The sequence below is a fragment of the Lathyrus oleraceus genome, chromosome 2, assembly GCF_024323335.1.
Source record: "Lathyrus oleraceus cultivar Zhongwan6 chromosome 2, CAAS_Psat_ZW6_1.0, whole genome shotgun sequence".
NCBI lineage: Eukaryota > Viridiplantae > Streptophyta > Magnoliopsida > Fabales > Fabaceae > Lathyrus > Lathyrus oleraceus.
The window spans coordinates 448,911,294-448,932,063 of record NC_066580.1 but is presented as its reverse complement, the minus strand read 5'-3'; the positions used below and the strand labels follow the sequence as shown (position 1 = coordinate 448,932,063).

At 36.9% G+C, this 20,770-nt stretch overlaps 1 protein-coding gene and 1 non-coding gene across 2 annotated transcripts; both read left to right on the top strand.

Moving 5' to 3' along the window:
• The first annotated feature begins 10,040 nt into the window (after positions 1-10,040).
• On the top strand, positions 10,041-10,114 carry TRNAI-UAU (transfer RNA isoleucine (anticodon UAU)). Its single transcript has one exon. It is a non-coding gene; the product is annotated as a tRNA-Ile (tRNA).
• A 43-nt stretch (positions 10,115-10,157) lies between these two features.
• Positions 10,158-16,982, top strand: LOC127120252 (vacuolar sorting protein 39). The gene is made up of 12 exons (XM_051050664.1): positions 10,158-10,671; positions 10,921-11,132; positions 11,276-11,407; positions 11,496-11,639; positions 11,857-11,969; positions 13,044-13,440; positions 13,769-14,092; positions 14,747-14,968; positions 15,210-15,452; positions 15,612-16,052; positions 16,216-16,314; positions 16,470-16,982. Exons 1-12 carry the CDS (start codon positions 10,272-10,274, stop codon positions 16,674-16,676), a joined length of 2,934 nt encoding a protein of 977 aa, XP_050906621.1. The 5' UTR covers positions 10,158-10,271; the 3' UTR covers positions 16,677-16,982.
• Positions 16,983-20,770: the final 3,788 nt, after the last annotated feature.

Genomic DNA, 20,770 nt, shown 5'->3' with positions numbered 1-20,770 from the left:
TCGCATGGAAGATTATCCATAACCGGCTTGTAGGTTGTTAAATGGATAAATCGACCGAAAAGAAAGGCATCAGGATACCAGGACTAGGTAGGTAAGGATGACCGATCACAAGGGTAAACAACAAACATTATCGGCAAACGGTGAATGGAAGAGGAATATCAATACCAAAAACTGGATAATGATAACCAAAAGAGGGGATTACATCTACCGGTTAGTAGGTAGAAAACCACGGAAAAGTAACCGTCATCGACTAGGATGAGCACAAGGGTTGACTCCACAAAGGGGAGAAAAGAGGACTCACATCTACCGGTTAGTAGGTAGAAGACCACAAAGATAGGACTTACAACTACCGGTTAGTAGGCGGAGGCCAACAAATTCCGCTGAGGATAAAATGAATGAGTGCCGGTTAGTGAGCAACTATTCATTTATACCACAGGGAAGCACAAGAGACAGTCCAAGGAAGCCAATTTAGGGTCGATCCAAAAAGGCAAACTGAATCAAGACTCATCCTAATGAGGAAAGAACTCAATAGGGAAAACCCATCCCATTATATGGGTGTAGGGAGGGAACGAAACCAACCGTCATCCACGAGGATATAACTCAGTGGGGAGCGCAAAAGGAAATGACAGACACTTTCTGCTTAAGGGGTCGACTCTATATGGAGAGATCAGACACACCCACATCTGCTAGGGGAGGATCTACTGGGGAGATCTGCTCAACTAAGGAGTCACTTAATGGGAAAACACCAACCTCTCAACCATGTTGGGGAACCCAATTCTGAAATCGATCCAATGGGGATGCTAAACTCTTTCCAACAACCTATTCTCGGATGGTTACCACGGCCTAGGGCTAATGGATATGTTTGCAATGCTGATGCATGAGTTTTTTTTAGCGCAATGCCCCATGATCATGGAAATGCTACGCACTAATGATGCAATATGCTATGCTTATCTAAATGATGAATGCATAAAAACACATCCCCTCCATAGACAACACCGAGGAGCTCCCAGAACTATGCGGAGGATTTCAATTCCACGTCAATTTCCACCCTGCTGGGGAAAGACAAACCTTGCTGGGGATGACCTCCATCGAACTCGAACTGTTTGGGGATTACCCTGCTAGGGGAAAACATCAATGTTTATCTCTACTGGGGACAATTTCACTGAACCTGACCCGCTTGGGGACCCTGCTAGGGGAAAACCATCAACACAAACCCTCTGCTATGGAAATCCACTAGGGGAAAACGCTCCACACCCTGATGGGGAAATGCATAACTCTGTTGGAGAAAGGCCTATACCACTCGGCTGAGGAAGTAATATACTAGGCCACACTGGAAAGACATCCACAACCCTGCCGGGGACAAGCGTTCACGACCACGCTAGGGATACATCCTCAACCCTTAGGAACAAATCTACCCATCAACGCTTCCACTGGGGTATGGCCACCTTCAGGCTTGCTGAGGAGACACCGATCTCAAATCTGCTAGGGAGATAACACTCTCAAACCCACTGGGGGAGATACGACTTATTTGACATGGAACACCCGTCGACTCGTCGAACGCTGGTGTTCGCCATCCCGTCACAGTGTTGACTTTCCACTTTTGAGGACTCTCAGACTCGTCTGGACTTTTCTGATTCATCACCTTGTATTCACGACTCCTACGTACTCCACGGAGATCGAACTCCTGGGATTCATACAAACTTTCCAGTCCTCAGACTTTGAAGAGTCTTCTTGATTATCCCTCCAGGATCGTCGTCGTAAAATTTTTTTATCGTCTTTTCACCGTTCTTCTATCCCTTGCCCCTGGTTGGACTCTGCATGGATCTTTTGTCAAAACGTTACCCATCACAAACTGCAAGTGAATGAAGATATCTAATAGCACCTGCACAAGAGATCGTTAGATAAAAGCGTGCCCCAGGCGTGCCAACATTTCAACACCTAGGTCACTCAAACTTCCGAATAAGATTTCCAGATTTCAATCTTATAAGCATGCATCGGAAGGGACCTCTATGTTTCAAAAATGCAAATATTCTTTATCAAACTAAACGGATGTTTTTGCAATCAAAGCGGTAATGAAAACAAAAAACAAAATTTATTTGACTGAACATGCATTTATTGACTGGAAAAAAGGTGGCTCAAAACCGAGCAACACACAGGAAGCAATCCCTGAAAAGAGGTGATTGCGCACAAAAGGAAAAATCTACCCTAATGGCAATGTGAAACCGTGATCTCATCGGGTTCCAACTCGGTTACACCCCATATGTCCTCAAGACTTTCCGCACTTTCTGTCTTCTGAACAAGACGCTTCCGATCGATCTTTGTCGGAGATTATCCAAGCCATGTCTCAAGCCCAAACGACCATGCTGGACGCAGTTGTTCGTTTCATTCCCTCTTTTGCCTGGACCGCCCTTTCGGGTTTTCAGTCCACCGGGATACCCTTTTTTGCCCCAGTCGCCCTTGTGGGGTTTTCGACTTGCCGGGTGTACAGTTTTTCTCTTTTTATCCTTAACTTTTGCCCGAACCTTTTCTTTTTTCTTTTGGTTCGCCGGGATGCCCATTTTTGCCTGGACCCTTTTATTCTTTTTGTCCAGCGGGTCAATTTTACGAAGTATCTTTTAACTACGTCTGCATTCACAGGGGATGGAAAATCCTCACCACTCATGGTCGTCAGCAACAAGGCTCTGTCAAAGGACGCCTTCTTGACCATGTTGGGGATTCATGATTGTATGTCCACTTGCCCCTACGATCGTCTTGGGGAGGAAGGATCCTTTTCAACAACACGTCTCCCACATGATACGCACGAGGTCGCACTTTTCGGTCAACCACACGCTTCATTTACTGGGTACAACTGCCCCATGACAAGTAACTGCCAGCCTCTTTTCCTTAGTCAGGCTCAACGGGTCATACCGAGTCCTTATCCACTCAGCCTTTTCCAATTTCTCATCCATCAGGACTCTCCACAATGGGATCTAGACTTCAGTAGGTAAAACCACTTCTATCCCACACACGAGTGAGCGCGACGTTGCCCCAGTAGACGTACGCACCAAAGATTGATACCCAGGATACAAGCTTCGTACTCAACCACCATTGTTGGTGCATTCAAATGTTATCCGGGCAACGAAAGGTATGTGGGATCTTTTTGGCGTAACCAAAGCAGCACTAACTCATCCACCTTAACCTCTCCCCATCAGACATCAGAATCCGTTCGGATTCAGGGTCAGGCCCCTCCTCCGGGATCGGTTCCTCACAATCTTTCGATTTGAGCACCTCGAGATGTCCTCATCAGGGAACTCAAACATCCTTGGTTGATAATCCTCAATGGGTTACTGTATATCATGAATCAGTCAGAATTATTTTCCATCTTGCAGCCCGTCCGGTTGATGCTAGCTTCTCAAGCACATACTTGATCAGATCCATCTTAGAAATCCACAAAGTGGTATGAACCAGCATATACTGTCTCAGTCGATGAGCATCCTATGCCAAAGTACAACAAGTTTTCTCGAGCCATGAGTGTATTGTTTCACAGTCGATAAACTTTTTGCTAAGGTAAATTGCATGCCCTTTTCGATAAGACTTGTCATGCTGATCCAGTACGCACCTCATAGACTCCTCGAGGGCTGTCAAGTACCAGATTAACAGTTGTTCCTTCCACGGGAGGCATCAGAATCAGAGGTTCCTGCAACTTATTCTTTTATCTCAATGCCCCTTGGCAATCATTATTCACCTGACCGTTTAATCTCTCTCTTTTTTTTCAACAGCCTTTTTCTTTCGGTTCAGGCGTTTCTTTGTATTGCTTTTTCTCTTTTCTTTTTTCTTTCTTTTCTTTCTTTTCTTTCCTTTTTTCATTTTTTTTAGCAGGATCGACCTCGATTCCTCTTATCCGTTCATAATAAACCTCAGCAGTTTACCGGACAGCACTCCACAAGTGCACTGATTCGGACTCAACCTTAGTCTGAGTTGTCTCAACCCGGTCAAACGACTTGCCCCGGATCCACCAGATACCCTTCTTCTGTTTGGGACTTTGCTATCATGTCATCAACATAGCATTTGATTCCACGATGAGTCATATCATGAAGCAAAGTCACTCTGATACGTGGCACCGGCGTTCCGCTTCTCTAGAGGACAGTCTTCTATCCATGGTAGCTTGCGTATAACGACATTGATATCCGACCCTGGCATATCCTGACACGACCAGGCGAAGGTATCCTCATGCTCTTTCAACAGTGCTTCCAGTGTCCGGTCTTACCGCAATGGAAGCAGGTGCCTTCCTTTGCTATGCCTCCACTAGGCTTTAAAGCAGCAACAATGGGTTTGGGTTTGTCAACTTCTTTGCCTTTCCCTTTATCTCCCTGCTTGGTGGGTCTTTTGTTCTGTCTCTTTCCATTTTCGATCATCAGAATGGACTTCTCTTTTGACTTCAGATTCTGCTTAGCAGTTCTTAACATGGCTAGCAGTTCAGGAAGAGATTTGTCCATATTATTCATATTGAAATTAAGGACAAGTTGACTGAATCTATCTAACAATGATTGTAAGATCAAATCAGTCGCAAGTTCCTTTCCTAGGGGAAAACCCAACCTCTCAAGGTTCTTCACATACCCAATCATCTTGAGCACATGGGGACCTACAGGGGCTCCCTCAGCTAACTTGCCTTGAAAAGAGCTTTTGAAACTTCAAACCTTTCATGCCTTTCCTGCTCTTGATAGAGCATCTTCAGGTGTTCGATCATATGGAACGCTGCCATGTTCTCGTGTTGCTTTTGCAACTCTGAGTTCATAGTAGCTAGCATGAGGCAAGCAGTTTCATTGGAATCATCAACATGCTTCTTATAAGCATCTCTTTCTTCCTTAGGTGCAGAACTAGGAGGTTCCTCTTCAGGAACAAGTTTCTCCAAGACATACAACTTTCTATCATGTTTGAGGATAATCCTCAGATTTCGGTGGCAATCCAGAAAATTTGTCCCAGACAATTTTTCCTTATCAAGGATTGATCGTAAAATTTTGTTAGAGGTGTTTGTTGTCATGGTAATCTACATGAAAATAATGAAAATATAAGTATCAATAACATATTTAATTAGGCCTTTAATTAAATATTCTCCCACTATTTTACTCAAAACAAATGACCCTCACCATTTGATTCGGAAAATCCCGTTGGAAGATTTTCTAGTGGGTCGAGATCCATATTTCACTTTGTTTTAAGTCCGTGTAGGCGGATTACACAAAACTAGATTATTTAGGTAGGAAATCCTTCCAATTATATCTAATACAACTCTCGAATATTTTAGTTGGGTGAATAATTCCTTATTCTAATCCATCACATGGATAATTTCTAACTCTTACTTCTAAACATAAATAATCTTATCATAATTTGTTTAGTTAAGTTTGACCTATTGTTTTAGCAATTGGATATTACAATTATCCCATCGCACCTTACTAATATAGAATATGCACCTCGCGTAGGCGAAACCTACATTATTCGATACTAGTCTTGATGAGTGCTAAAACTTAGAAAGCATAAACTTAATATTTAATTTGAGGGAATTTGCAATTATTCTGATCTCCCCTGCTTATTTATCATATAAATCGTCTCTCACATGCATCAACATACAAAATTAAACAGTTATGGCCCCTAGCGCAATTGTTATCCCGGGCCAATGAGAGAACCAAAGCTAACCTAATAACGATCTAAGCTTCTCCAAGCAAGATCTTCAAGGTTGTCCTCCTTTGATATTCTACTCTTTTCTTTCTTCATAACATTATATTACATAAAAGAAACTCGTTTTACATACGAGTGAGTGAGATGAGAAAATAAGTTACATGAAAAGATTAAAAAAGAGGCATGACACGCATGTCGTATTTTAAAATTCCAAAATAAAATAAAGAAAAACTAAGGCCATAACCGATCACCACAAGACAATAATAATAAACACATTATTATTATTAATTTAAATTCTGTTAATTAAATAAACCAAATTAAATTTCAACGACCGATCACATTACGCAGAGTTAGCCGGGGGTTCCGCTCTCCGGTTAGCGGACGGGGTTAAGGGGGCAGCGCCCCAACGCAAAATTTTAATGATTAATTCATTTTAAATCGACGTCGTTTTTCGCATCAACACTTGATACTTTAAAGCATAACTTTTACACAATCACAACCCTAATCGCACAACTCTTTGACAGCACAACCCTTGTACCGTCATGAACCCTAATGCACCAATTTCAGACTGTCAAACACACCTCGATTGTTAATTTTGTATGATTGATCAACACGTCATTGCTTCACCATACTAATGTCGGATCAAGAAGTAAATGACCATTGATCGATCAAAGGAAAATAACCATTAAGTGTTTGATTGAATGAAACAGAAACAGTATATCATATATACCGTATTTTGCATCAGGATTATTTATATCATAAATATAACTTGATCGATCTCAATTGCGTAACCTATGGATGATCGATGTATCGCTGCTTCACCATACTAACGTCGAATTCCGAAGCATAGTCAACATCATGTTGGTGTAAGCCCTAAAGGCCAATACTTTTGGTACTTGTATCGAATTATTTATTAATAATAAAAGGTTTTTTCTTTATTATGTTTGTTTAATAAAGTCCCTAGAATAGCTAGTCCGCTTAATGTATCAAATGTGACTTAATCATGAGATCACATTAAACATAAGGACATTATTCTTAAAGTATCCGTAGTCGAGATTTATTGTGAAGTAGGATAAATTAAAGCATTAAGACTATTATGTATATAGACTGATGATCACATCTCATGGATCATGGATAAGGAGTTATCAAGTCTTAAACATATGTATGAATATCAATAGTAATATTTATACTGGATTGACCCGCAATGAGAATACTATATAGAATGTTATGCAAAATGTCATAAGTTATTCTCATGGTGATAATTGTGTATACCACCCTTCGACCTGAAACCACTATGGACCCTAGATGTAGAGTCAAGTGCCTTATTGCTGATCAAACATTGTCCGTAACTGGATGACCATAAAGACAGTTGATGGGTACTCCACGAAGCATGCTGAGGGACATGAGTGACCTAGATGGAATTTGTCAATCCTGCGTAATAGGATAAATGTCTATGGGCCCAATATTGAACTGGACAAGGATGATACGGTCTATGCCTTGTGTTTAATATAAACACAAGGGCAAAAGGGTAATTGCACACATAATTATTATCTGACAAATCCTTTTGTGATAATACTTATGTGTAAAATAGTCATCATTTCTCTCAACGAATCCCTAAAATCTAGGTTTTAGTTTTCTTATAAATAACATACTAGTCATCACTTATCTTAATGAATCCCTAATAATCCTAATCAGAGGGAGAAAGTGGTGTGGTTGAGATTCAATTGTAAACATTATTCCTTAATGTGTAGTTGAATCAAGAAGTAGGGTTTTAAACCACTTTTAATTGTCTTTCTCTTTCTTTTACCTTGTGGTTTTCTTATTGATCAAGAAACCAATCATACCCTATTTTCAGGCATCGCTTTCACAATAAATTGGTGTGGTGAGCCTGGAGGAGAAGTGTCGTCAACAAAGTATGAGATTGAGAAATTCATTGGTGTGAATGATTTCAGTTTGTGGCACTTTAATATGCAAGCCCTAGTGGTTTAGCATGGTTTATTAGAAGTGTTGAAAGGATAAGAGAAGATTGATGTTTCCCTAACAGAGAAGGAGAAGACGACAGTGATAGAGAAAACTTACAACACCATCATATTGAACCTTGGTGATAAGGTTTCCCGACATATTTTCGAGGGTTTGTATATGACCAAATCCCTGGTCAACCGTCTCTACCTGAAGCAAGCTTTGAATTCATTCAAGATTAATGAAGAAAAATTCTTGGCTGAGTAGTTGGATATGTTCAACAAGTTAATTCTTGATCCTGAAAATATTGAGGTCAAAATTGATGATGAAGATCAAGCGTTGTTGTTGTGTGCTTTACCATGATCTCATGCTCACTTCAAAGAAACCCTCTTGTATGGAAGAGAGTCCCTAATCTTTGAAGAAGTTCAATCAGCATTGTACTCGAAAGACTTGAATGAAAGAAAAGAGCAAAAAGCACCATCTGTTGGAGAAAGTTTGCATGTTAAAGGAAAGTTCTAAAAGAAAGATGGTAAGTATGAAAGGAAGAATGGTAAAGTTCTACATAATTCTTATGGTGGTAGTGCTCATGCAATTAGGTGTTATCATTGTAAGAATGAGGGACATATAAGAAAGGTGTGCCCTGAACGCCTGAATAATCATGGTGGAAAGGATAATGGTAATGAAGCCATTGTGAAAGATGATTATGAATCATCTGATGTCCTGGTGGTTTCAAGCAACGACTATAGCAAAGAGTGGATTATGGATTTATGTTGTACTTGACACATGATTACAAAAAGAAATGTTTAAGGAGTTATATGATCAAGATGGTGGGTAAATGTTAAAGTGGATTCTAAGATATATAATTAAGTCTCTGAGCAGAGTCTTGTTTTAAGGTAGAGCCCGTGGTGATGATAGAAAAGTAGATATTGAAGGATTTTCGACTCTATTTATGCATGTTAAATGGATTCCAGAAAATCTATTTTTGGATATGTTCTCACTATGTTTGGCACAACAATTAGTTGGAAAGCAACACTTTAGAAGGTTATTTCCTTATCAACCACTGAAGCGGAGTATATCGCCCTCACTGAAGTTGTGAAAGAAGCATTGTGGCTTGAAAGCTTTGCTAAGGAGCTGAAACTTCAAGGTCAAACAATCATTGTTAAATGTGATAATCAAAGTGCAATACACCTGTCGAAAAATTCAGTCTATCACGAGCGAACCAAGCACATCGATGTGATGTTGCATTTCGTCAGAGAGATAATCGGGTGTGAAGAAGTCCAAGTGCTAAAGGTTTCAACTAATGAAAATTATGCTGATATGATCATCAAGACATTGCTAATTTGCAAGTTTTTCCACTGTATGCAGCTAATAGAACTACATGATGATAACTAGTTGATTTCATGGTTCATAGTTTGCTCCAAGGTGTAGATTTGTAGCTTATGGGTTATAAGCTAGTTTTGTAGCAAACTCTATTGAAGTCGAAGAGTTAGTGTAGTTGTCGAAATTATGCTAGGTTATTAGCATGTCGAATTAGGTCAATCTGTTGGGCTAATTATTTAATATATTAATTGAAAACTAGAGTTTAATTTTCTTATAAGTAACATACTAGTCAATTCTCTCAATCAATCCTTGATAATCCTAATCAGATGGAGAAAGTGATGTGGTTGAGATTTATTTGTAAATATTGTTCCCTAATGTGTAATTGAATCAAGAAGTAAAGTCTTAAACCACTTTGAATTGTCTTTCTCTTTCTTCTCTCTTTTCTTTTACCTTGTGGTCTTCTTATTGATAAAAAACCAATCCTACCCTATTTTTAGGCATTACTTTCACAACAACAAACAAACTTGAAATTACGATAATAAAGGTAATGCCTAATCCAATACACCAAAAAATATCATATTATTTGAAAATCAAAGTCAAGTGTAGTTTATATACAACATCCACACATCTTTAATTCATAAAAAAATTATATCCAACATCCACGCTTTTAACTTGTAAACCAATGTATGCAAACAATTTACAAAAATTTTAAAGAAATTGGTGTATTTGAATGGGCAAACAAAATTCAAGTTGTATGAAAAAAATAATATGAAATTAAACAAAAATTTAAAAACAAATAAATAAATCAATATAAACTAAAAATAAATTATGGGAGACAAACCCAATTCAAGATCAAAGAAAACAACAAATATTATTGAAAATTTACAACAGTGTGAGTAAAGGTCTTTGCCAACCACAATTATATATGCATAAATTATTATCCTGTAAATATATGATATTATAATTCATAAAAAAAAAAAATCATTAAGATTAAAAAGTGCATACAATTAATTAGGACAATATATTGCGATTCATCGGTCACAATTGTATGCATTGATCTATATATAAGCATACAATATATACTAAATTTCAGATAAATAAAACAACAAGGTCCCGTAGCTCAGTTGGTTAGAGCGTTGGTCTTATGAGCCGAAGGTCGCGGGTTCGAGCCCCGCCGGGACCATTTTTATCCACAAAACTTTTTTTTTTTTTTTTCATTTTATTTATTTGAATTGAAGTAAACATTTTTCCTTCAACGAGTCTCTGGGTTTCAAAGAGTAAGAACAAGTAAGCTTCAAGTCATGAATGATTGAATTTAAGATCGAAGGAGTGGAAACGAAATGGTGCACAGTGCATACGATTGTTTAGAACTAGTTCCCAATTTCAACGGCAAGATCGAAGCAATCGAATCCTACGGTTCCAAACTTCTACTCGGTTGCTCCGATGGATCTCTCCGAATTTACGCGGCGGAAACTGATTCCTCCGATCGTTCTAAACCCTACGTGCTGGAGAAAAACTATGCTGGTTTCACGAAGAGGCCTGTTGTGGCAATGGAAGTTGTGGAATCGAGAGAGCTGCTTTTATCGCTCTCTGAATCCATCGCATTCCATAGACTCTCGAGTTTGGAAACCATAGCAGTTATCACCAAAGCTAAGGGTGCTAACGTCTTTTGCTGGGATGATCGTAGAGGATTTCTATGTTTCGGGAGGCAAAAGCGCGTTTGCATTTTCAGACACGACGGTAATAATTCCTTCTCTATTGGTTTCTTCGTAGATAGATAGGCGTAGATGAATGTTTTGCTATGATTGCTTGAAATTCAAATTCAAATTCAAATTTAAATCAATGTTGTCAACACTCGGTTTTCTATTTGACAATACTGATTAAAATTGAAATTGAAATTGAAGTTGTAGTTTGAAATTGCAGTTGACATTGATGATGAAATTGAAGTTGTTACTGAAGTTGAAATTGAAACTGAAATTGTTGATGTAGGTGGTAGGGGATTTGTGGAGGTGAAAGAGTTTGGTGTGCCGGATGTAGTGAAGTCCATGAGTTGGTGTGGGGAGAATATATGTTTGGGGTTTAGAAGAGAATATGTGATTTTGAATGCTTCAAACGGTGCTTTGTCTGAGGTTTTTACTTCAGGGAGACTAGCGCCGCCTTTAGTAGTGCCTCTTCCGTCTGGTGAGCTGCTTCTTGGAAAGGTATTATTCTCTTTTGTGAATGTTTATGTATGTATCTGTGTGTGTTAGAGATTTTTTTGTTTTTTTTGTTTTTTTTGTTTTTTTGTTTTCAGTTGTTTTGTAAGGTTAAAGGGAGTAATTTGATATGTTGATGCATTGTTTAGGAGAACATTGGGGTCTTTGTGGATCAAAATGGGAAACTTATTCCTGAAGGCAGGATTTGTTGGTCTGAGGCACCCTTGGAAGTTGTGATTCAGAAGCCATATGCTATTGCTTTGCTGCCTAGATTTGTGGAGGTAACTGACTGTTAGGAAAAAAATCTGGTTTTTTCTTATTGTGAGAGAGTTTGGGATCTATGTTCTTTATATGGCTTTTGTTTTGCAGATAAGGTCTCTTCGGCAACCTTATCCGTTGATACAAACTATTGTTCTTCGCAACGTTCGTCATCTTTGCCAAAGCAGTAGCTCCGTGATACTTGCTTTGGATAATTCTGTTCAAGGCCTCTTCCCTGTTCCTCTTGGAGCACAGGTACTGTAAACACTGTTAAATTATATATGCATTTTGCCACAGCTCTTGTTTTTGGATTCTAATGCAAATGAAAAAGCAGTGAATCATGTGACTTCATTTTACATTACCTACTTATCAAAGTTATGTATTTGTGCATGTCATTGGTTGTTTTGAAATTAGGGATATGGATATTTTGTTACAGACTGTGAAAGTCATGAATTTTGATATATCGTTGCAGATTGTCCAACTAACTGCGTCGGGCAATTTTGAAGAGGCCTTGTCATTGTGCAAGCTCCTTCCACCCGAAGATTCAAGTCTTCGTGCTGCAAAGGAGGGATCAATTCATATGAGGTTATCTGCCATTAAGAATTATTCTTTCTTAAGAAACAGACTAGGCAATTTTCCCCTATTGAATTGAATACCTTTGATTTATTAGTTCATCCTATTTCGGAGGGCCCTACTAGCTTAGTAGCTGGCAGATTAAGTTTGGATTGACTGTTGATGTGGACTATGTAGTATGTACCAATATGATCATGATATTCAATGTAAACCCAAATTAGAAAATCGCATTGCCTGTTATGTTCATTGTAAGTGGTCCTTGTAAAAGATTACCTTTAGCGTGTCTTTAGAGATTAGCGTGAGTTGAGACGCACTTTGTATATCTTGTTAATATACTTATTCTTTACGGTAACCAATTGGTGGATAAAAAAGATAAATTGCTAACTATAAAGTTTTCGAGGATACATCACGTAACTAGAGTGTGGCTGCAATATATAGAAAATCATTGCATTGGAAGAAATATCCCAAACTATATGTTGGGCATAATCATTTTGGTCATTGTTCATAAATTTAAAGAGTGAACAAAAAGTAAAGAGGGTAAATAAATTTATGATAAAATCATAATAGGATTTGAATTATATCTAAATTGAATTCATTACTGTCTTATTTGTTAGCAATTGTTTGAAGTTTCGTAATTTAATTGTATAATTAAGCTCACATATTATTTCATGATAATTGCATCATTAAATAATCATGATCAACGTTTCTGCCCTCTGATTATTGAAATTATACAAACCCAACTTTCTGTAGAGGTGACAATTTGAATTCTATAGAGAAGTTTAAAATATTACCTTTTTCAAGAAATCAAAGGCTATGTTTCGGCTTTATATATTTGAGTAAATAATTAAGATATTGAAATACGAGGCTAAGTGTACAAGCTCGTTTAACTATGTGTTCTAGCCCTATCTGTGTACATGTTTTCCACTAATATGGGTTAAATGATGCCTACAGTAGTGATAATAGTTATTACTGTTTGGTGGAAGATTTTAACTTTTATAAGTTACGCCGAGCTTAACATATTAATCATTGCTTGCTTTTCATTTTTCTGAAAGTGCTGTTGAGTGTGTTCATTTCGTGTTGTTACAGATATGCCCACTATCTTTTTGATAATGGAAGCTATGAGGAGGCTATGGAACATTTTCTGGCAGCTCAAGTAGATATAACCTATGTGCTTTCTCTTTATCCATCCATTGTCCTTCCAAAGACAACTATTGTTCATGAGCCAGAGAAGTTGGACATTGAAAGGGATGCTTCCTATCTCTCCAGTGTTTCAGATGATATGGAATCCTCACCATCTGACGAGAATGCAGCGCTAGAATCCAAAAAAACAAACCATAATATGCTCATGGCTCTCATAAAATATTTACAGAAGAAGAGAGGTTATTTTATTGAGAAGGCTACTTCAGAGGGAACTGAAGAAGTTGTTTTAGATGCTGTTGGGGATAACTTTGCATCCTACAATAGGTTCAGAAAAGCAAACAAGGTGAAACAAGCTATTTCTTATTCATTGATGACAATGATTATGGGTTAAATTTGGTATAACTTGCAACTCACGCCTTTCAGTTGGAGTCTAACTAGGCTAGTGTTATGCCCATGTAAATGTTTATTGACAAATACGCACCAACGCACACATTCACATGGCTAAACACTATCAATTTTCTTGTAGAACATGCAGGATGAATGGTGATTGATGAAGCTGCTGGACACATGACGTCCTTAATTTATTTTGAGTTATCAACATCGTTCAATAATAATAATTTATTACTTATCAGTTGTTAGTGAAGTTATAATTTTGAAATTATTGGTGTCAGGGGCGTGGTAATATATCGATTAGTTCTGGAGCTCGGGAGATGGCTTCAATATTAGATACTGCTCTGCTCCAAGCATTGCTTCTTACTGGACAATCTTCAGCAGCATTAGAATTGCTTAGAGGTGTTAATTACTGTGATATGAAAATATGTGAAGAAATACTTCGAAAAGGCAACCTTAATGTTGCTTTATTAGAACTTTACAAGTGCAAGTCATTGCACCGGCAAGCTCTTGAACTTCTTCACAAGTTGGTGGAAGAGTCAAGATCCAGCCAGTCTGAAATTACACAAAGGTTCATGCCTGAGGACATTGTTGAGTATCTCAAGGTAGCTTTTTTAGAAGCATTTTGTATTTTTCCCGTTAATTTTAAAGGGTTGGCATTGACTAAATTGGATGCTGACTTATAGACTAAAGAACTGATTTGACCGTTTCAACAAAAAATGAAGAACTGATATGGGTGGGTTCTTAGGAGTTAGGAAGCAGTAGTGTCTGAATGTGTGACATCATATAGTCTTGAATTAGATAGTGTAAGTCAATTTATTGGGTGATATTATTATCATTAGGTTCTTGTGTAAATGGAGATAAGCTGTAAGTTTTCTGTATGGTGTGGAAATGGAAAATGTTAGTTGTTATTTTGTTAGAGGGGGGAGTTTAATCCGTGACCTCCGTATCACATGAAGGATTCTTTTGCTTAATTTAGAAGTCTAGATCAGTTGAAATTTGTCATTTAACAAATGATTTTTTTGTTCTGTGGCATCAATTTGATAACCGAAATTGTTTTAGGATTTTCATGTTTGGTTAACTTCGTTCTTTTCCTCTGCATCTAGATATACTGGAAAATGCTGTTTGTGTATTCTCGTAGAGTAATTAGAAAAATGTCTTCAATTTCCATTTTGTATGGATTTAAGTTAAGACTCATAATCTCCAACTCGGTGAAGTTTATGATTCTCAATTTTTGATTTGGTGGGTTTCTGATGCAGCCGCTATGTGGGACAGACCCCATACTTGTTCTGGAATTCTCAATGCTTGTTCTTGAAAGCTGTCCATCCCAAACTATTGAGCTCTTTCTTTCTGGAAACATACCAGCAGATATGGTGAACTCATATTTGAAGCAGCACTCTCCAAACATGCAAGCTAGGTACTTGGAGCTCATGCTTGCAATGAATGAGAATGCCATATCTGGTAATCTGCAAAATGAAATGGTGAGGACCTCTTGCAATCTTATTTTAAGGCTATAATAAATTAATCAGTTTTGTGTTTTCTTTTGGTTGTAGAAAAAGGCTGGGTAATTTCATGACAATAGCTTTTAAAAGTTTTGTAAAAGCTTCTTAGTGATGATTGTACAAGCTCTGCTGCTCTTTTGTCAGCATGTTTTATATATGACTAATAATTAATACTAATAAGAGAGAATTCTGTATTTACGTACATTAATATGCAATGTAGGTAAACATCTACCTATCTGAAGTTCTTGAGTGGCATGCTGACTTAGATGCTCAACAAAATTGGGACGAGAAAACTTTTACCCCAACCAGGAAAAAGTTACTGTCAGCTTTAGAAGGTATATCTGAATACAATCCAGGGGCTCTGCTGAAACGTCTTCCTCAAGATGCTTTATACGAAGAGCGGGCATTGTTATTGGGAAAAATGAACCAACATGAACTGGCGTTATCTCTGTATGTTCATAAGGTATACTGTGTTTTATATGTAGTCATTTTCTGATATTCCAAATGCACTTAAGTTTCTTTCTTTCTTGTACAAGTGTGGTACTGTCATATATATCACGTTTTTTTAAAGTGAGAAATAACACTATGATAGTAATTAATTAAGTGTGCTTTTCATTTGTAGCTTCATGTTCCAGAATTGGCATTATCTTATTGTGATCGGGTGTATGAGTCCACGCATCAGCCATCTGTAAAAAGTTCTAGCAACATATACCTATTGCTAATGCAAATCTATTTGAATCCTCGAAAGACCACTGCTAGCTTTGAAATGAGAATTGCCAATCTATTATCCCCGCAAAGTTCATCGATTTCTAGAGCTAGTGCAACATCTGTAAAAAGCAAAGGAGGCAGAGGAACAAAGAAAATTGCTGAAATTGAGGGTGCAGAGGACACAAAAGTTAGTTTGAGCAGCACGGACAGTAGCAGGAGTGACGATGATATGGATGAAAATGAGGGTGGTTCTACTATCATGCTTGATGAGGTTCTTGATCTGTTGAGCCTCAGGTGGGATAGAATAAATGGAGCTCAGGCCCTTAAACTTTTACCCAGAGAGACTAAGTTACAGGTAACCATTGCTAGTTGCGGCACCATAACTAAAGACCACACTTCAATTGTTTTTACTGGTCTAACTTATGTTCTTAGGATTTTTTTTCTGTTGAGAGAAAGTTTATATTTTGATCAGACATTTTTTTAGTTTATTCAGTCTGTTAAGTATTTGTAATCTGCAGGATTTGCTATCATTTCTTGGGCCTCTTTTGAGAAAGTCTAGTGAAATGTACCGTAACTGTTCAGTGATCAGGAGCTTGAGACAAAGCGAGAACCTTCAGGTAAGCATACCCCGGAATAAAAATCACAATCTTCTAGTACTTGTACGGTTGGACGCACCATGACAGGGCCAACAAGCTGCACACACGTGCATGTTCAGAATTCCAGATCCTTTTATTTTGTTAGCAACTCACACAATTCAATTTGTTTTGCACAGGTGAAAGATGAACTTTATAGTCAGAGGAAAGGAGTTGTGAAGATAACCAGTGATAGCACGTGTTCTCTGTGCCGAAAGAAAATAGGGACTAGTGTTTTTGCTGTCTACCCCAATGGGAGTACTCTCGTGCACTTCGTCTGTTTTAAAGATTCTCAAAATATGAAAGCAGTGACCAAAGGATCTCAATTGAGGAAGCGATCAAATTGAAACTGAAACTGATGGTTCAGCTACCCTGTTTGCCCATGGTGCTTGCTGATTGGTGGATTATGATGACAGTTTCACTGTGTTTTGTCTTCTGAAGCTTTGTTTCTTTCAGTCTAAGGTTGGTTAGTGTGAAAGTGAGATTTGATATGTAAAGAGTGTGATTTGTTTCTCCTTTGTTTTCATGTGATTGTAAATATTGGGTTACAGGGTTGGGCATTTATTTTTAGCATTGAAAGGGAGAAGATTCCCCCTTCTTTTTGCACTGTGTTGTATAATTGTATTATTATTGCAATTTTTCAACCTGTGACATGCAGTATGTTATTACTATGTTTTTTTTGGCAAACAGTGGCTGAAATTCATTTTTTTTAAAACATGAATAAATGAGATGCCGCAGGTTTGAACTTCTCTTACTGATATCTCTCCTCTCTCTCTGATGTCTAGTTATCAGGATTTTAGACATTATTTATATAAATTTAAATGATAGCTACCATTGATTTTAGACATTATTTGTATAATATAAAGGATATAGTAATGTTTATTTTGGAAGAAAAAAATGTAAGAGAAAGGAATTCAATAGATATGAAGTTATAGAAAGGAGAAGTGGAAGTTAAAAAAATCCAAATCTAAAAAATGCATAAAAATAAATATGTTATCTTCTACCATGGGCGATTTTGAAAAAATCTCAAAAAAATTTAGATTCTATTCATCAGAATTTTTCTTGTGACAGTTTTTTTTTAATGATGACCAAGTTTGATTTTTATTTTATTTTTTATCATCTTTTTTCACGTTAGTTTTTTTAAATTTTTTCTGTTGGTTAATATATTCATACAAATATATTTACAGACAACGGTGTAATATTATTCCTCCAAATATTTTAATAATTATTTAAAATGTGATCGAACATTTTAAAGTTGATATTTAATATATAAAAGTACTTAGTTATTTCATATTTAATATTTTAAAAATGATATTGAACATTGTATAATTAGATATTTAATACTTATTTATTTCATATTTAGTATTTAAAATGTGATTTAATTTTTTAAAATGTGTTTAAACATTTTTTTAAAGCATTTTAAGTAATATATATTTCATATTTAATAATATCAAGTTCATATTTAATAATATAATCCTTAAATATTTTAAATAATATCATGTAATAAATATTTTCATAACATATACTTACTTAAAATGTGATTGAATTTTTTAAAATATGTTTAACATTTTAAAATGTGATTGTATTTTTTAAAATCTGAAAAACCATTTTAAAATGTGGATTTTTTCTTAAAAATAACCACTATTTTAAAAAATAATATTAAAATAACATACTTTAAAAAAAATCAATATAATCACTTTTCAAACAAAAAAATCCGGATAAAAAATGTGACATACCAAATGACGCCTCTTTTAGGCAATTGAACTAAGACGCCATGATTAGTGGCTCCTGCTTGCATCTCAAGCCAATACAATTGACGCATGCTTTGGGATGTTGCATTGTGACGCTATTGCATGCGTCACTCCATGTGGCTACTGCTTTTGTTTGACCTCTATAAATACATCATCACCTACCATCATCTTTCACACATCTTCTTACCATCTCCTTCCATATTTCTTCAATCTCCTTCAATTTTTCTTCAAAATGTCTTCATATATGTGTCATTATATTCACAAGAGAAATGCTGATTTAATTTATTCGACAGTAAAGCCTCCGATGAAGATCCGACTGTGGAATATAGAGACGTTCGAACATCCTAACAAGACCTTGATCCTTTGGTTAGATCGAGACATTGCAGAGGGTGAAAAGATTAGAAGAACTCAAAGGTTTGATACCACGTTCAACCAAAATGGATAATTTTGTTTCTGGATGAATGTTAAAACTGACTGAGATGTTCACATGATGATGTATAGTTCTCACAAAATTATTTTGATGGTTGTTATCATATAATTATGTTGTTTAGTTGTTGTATTTGTTTGTGATGTTGTTTAATTGTTGTAGTTGTTTGTGTTGTTGTTTAATTGTTGTAGTTGTTTGTGTTGTTGTTTAATTGTTATTTAAATTATTGTTTAGTTGTTGTTTTAAAGTTATTGTAATTGAATGTTATGATATTTATGAAATGAGAGTTGTTTTTAGTATAAAGAAAAAGAGTTACATTTAAAAACATGTTGTTGTGCTTGGTCCAACACTGGGACAATTTGTACGATTATGTCCGGGCTGACCACACGAACTACATAATCTCACCATTTTGTTCGCCGTATACATTTCAGTTCGAATATGGGTGTTGTTTGGGCGACCATTTTTCTTTCTTCGCATCATTTCATTGTACCATAGTATGTTCCCTTGATATCCAGGTCAATACTCCTCTTTTTCTACCACCGAAAAGCTAATGTTATAAACATTGCATATATTTACGACCTTGTAAACGACGAATAGTAAGTTGGAAGGATCCAGATGCCTTTGAAGACAGAGTTCATTGATTCCACGAGATTTGTTGTCATGTGGCCCCATCGTTGACCGTTGTCGTATGCCCTAGTCCACTTCTCCAATGGAATATTTTCGTTCCACCTTACTGCATCTGCATTTAATAATCTGATGTCTTCGCGATAGTGTTTGAAGGAAGATTTTGTTAATGCATACCCTGCATTGACAACCTTCTTCCGCAACGACTTGTCTTTGATCTCCCGCATAAAATTTTGAGCGATGTGTCTAATACAGTAAACATGCGTCAAAGGAGGATCCTGCCAGCCGTTATCAATGTTTTTATAGGCACTACAATTGATGGATGTTTTTTTTAGATCAAACATAAGTTAGACTGAGGAGCAACGTGTAATCGGAGATTTTTAGGAAAAAAAATCCATCCATCAATAGTCTCCCCTTCAACCAGTGCAAAGACGATTGGAAAAATGTTGATGTTGCCATCTTGTGCCACTGCCATGAGTAGCGTTCCTTTATATTTCCTGTACAACCATGTTCCATCAATTTGTATAATAGGTTTACAGAAAGCAAAACCTTTGATGCATGGTTCATACGCCCAGAGGAGTCGGTGGAATATGCCATTTCCACTAACTATAAATCCCGTCTGGGGTACATGCCGACAATGTTTCCAAATTGACAATAGTCCCTGGAGCATAATGCTTAAGTGCCACTAAGTATTTTGGAAGTTCTTTGTACGACTCCTCCCAATTGTCGAACATTGTCTCAACGACCTTAGTCCTAGTTATTCATGCCTTCATATATGATGAAGTATAATTGTATTGTGCAACGATATATGAGATTATCATACTCACCTTTAACGATGGATTGTCGCTAATGACAGACAAAATTGCATCGCATATTAACTGAGAGCTGAGTTTGAGATGGTCCTGTATCGGGTTGGTGATTATGCAAGTGTGAACTAGACCCATAAAACCTATCACCCAAGAATCACTCCTCTTTCGGTAAGATGCTGACAACCGGAATAGGCATAGCTCATTAAGATAATAGATCTTATACCTCGTTACATTAGTTCGATCAACCCTATAATCAGCTGATAATTCCATGTGACACTTTTTAATGGCTCTGACACTGGCTTCTTTTGTGCTAAATTTGTCTCCTTCTTTTAATGATCCTTGAGTTTGCACATAAGGATTGTGAAATATATTATGAACACCGTCAATCTTGAATCTTCAGCTGATAAAGTTTAACTTGGTTGTCTGCAAAAAACACCGGATTTTTGTAGATGATTTGTCCCACCTGACTACACTGCAATTTCTTTTCTATTATTTGTTTCAAATGTGAAAAATTTGATCGTCTATTTATTATAATCCGAGTAACTTCTGTGTTACGAAAACTAAAACTAGATAACTCACGTTCAAATATTTCACCATCAGTATATGCACTGATCATGTATTATGGCGATGAAGTGATTTTTGTAAGATGCAATGTAAGTTTAGTGTACTGATTGTAAGTTTATTGTGTCTTAGTTCTATCAACATGTCGTTAAATAGGGGTGAAGATGATTTCCAAAAAGCAAGGTATGCACCATAGGATATGGCGCATGCTCTATTGTTTTAACTTAGGCGCCATTAACAATGACTTCTACCTTTGCATGAATGAGTCT

Coding starts and splice junctions, on each gene's coding strand:
- LOC127120252 (XM_051050664.1), top strand. CDS start 10,272: ATGGTGCACAGTGCATACGATTGTTTAGAACTAGTTCCCAATTTCAAC. Junction 10,672..10,920: donor TTGCATTTTCAGACACGACG/GTAATAATTCCT, acceptor TTGTTGATGTAG/GTGGTAGGGGATTTGTGGAG. Junction 14,969..15,209: donor GTAATCTGCAAAATGAAATG/GTGAGGACCTCT, acceptor TATGCAATGTAG/GTAAACATCTACCTATCTGA.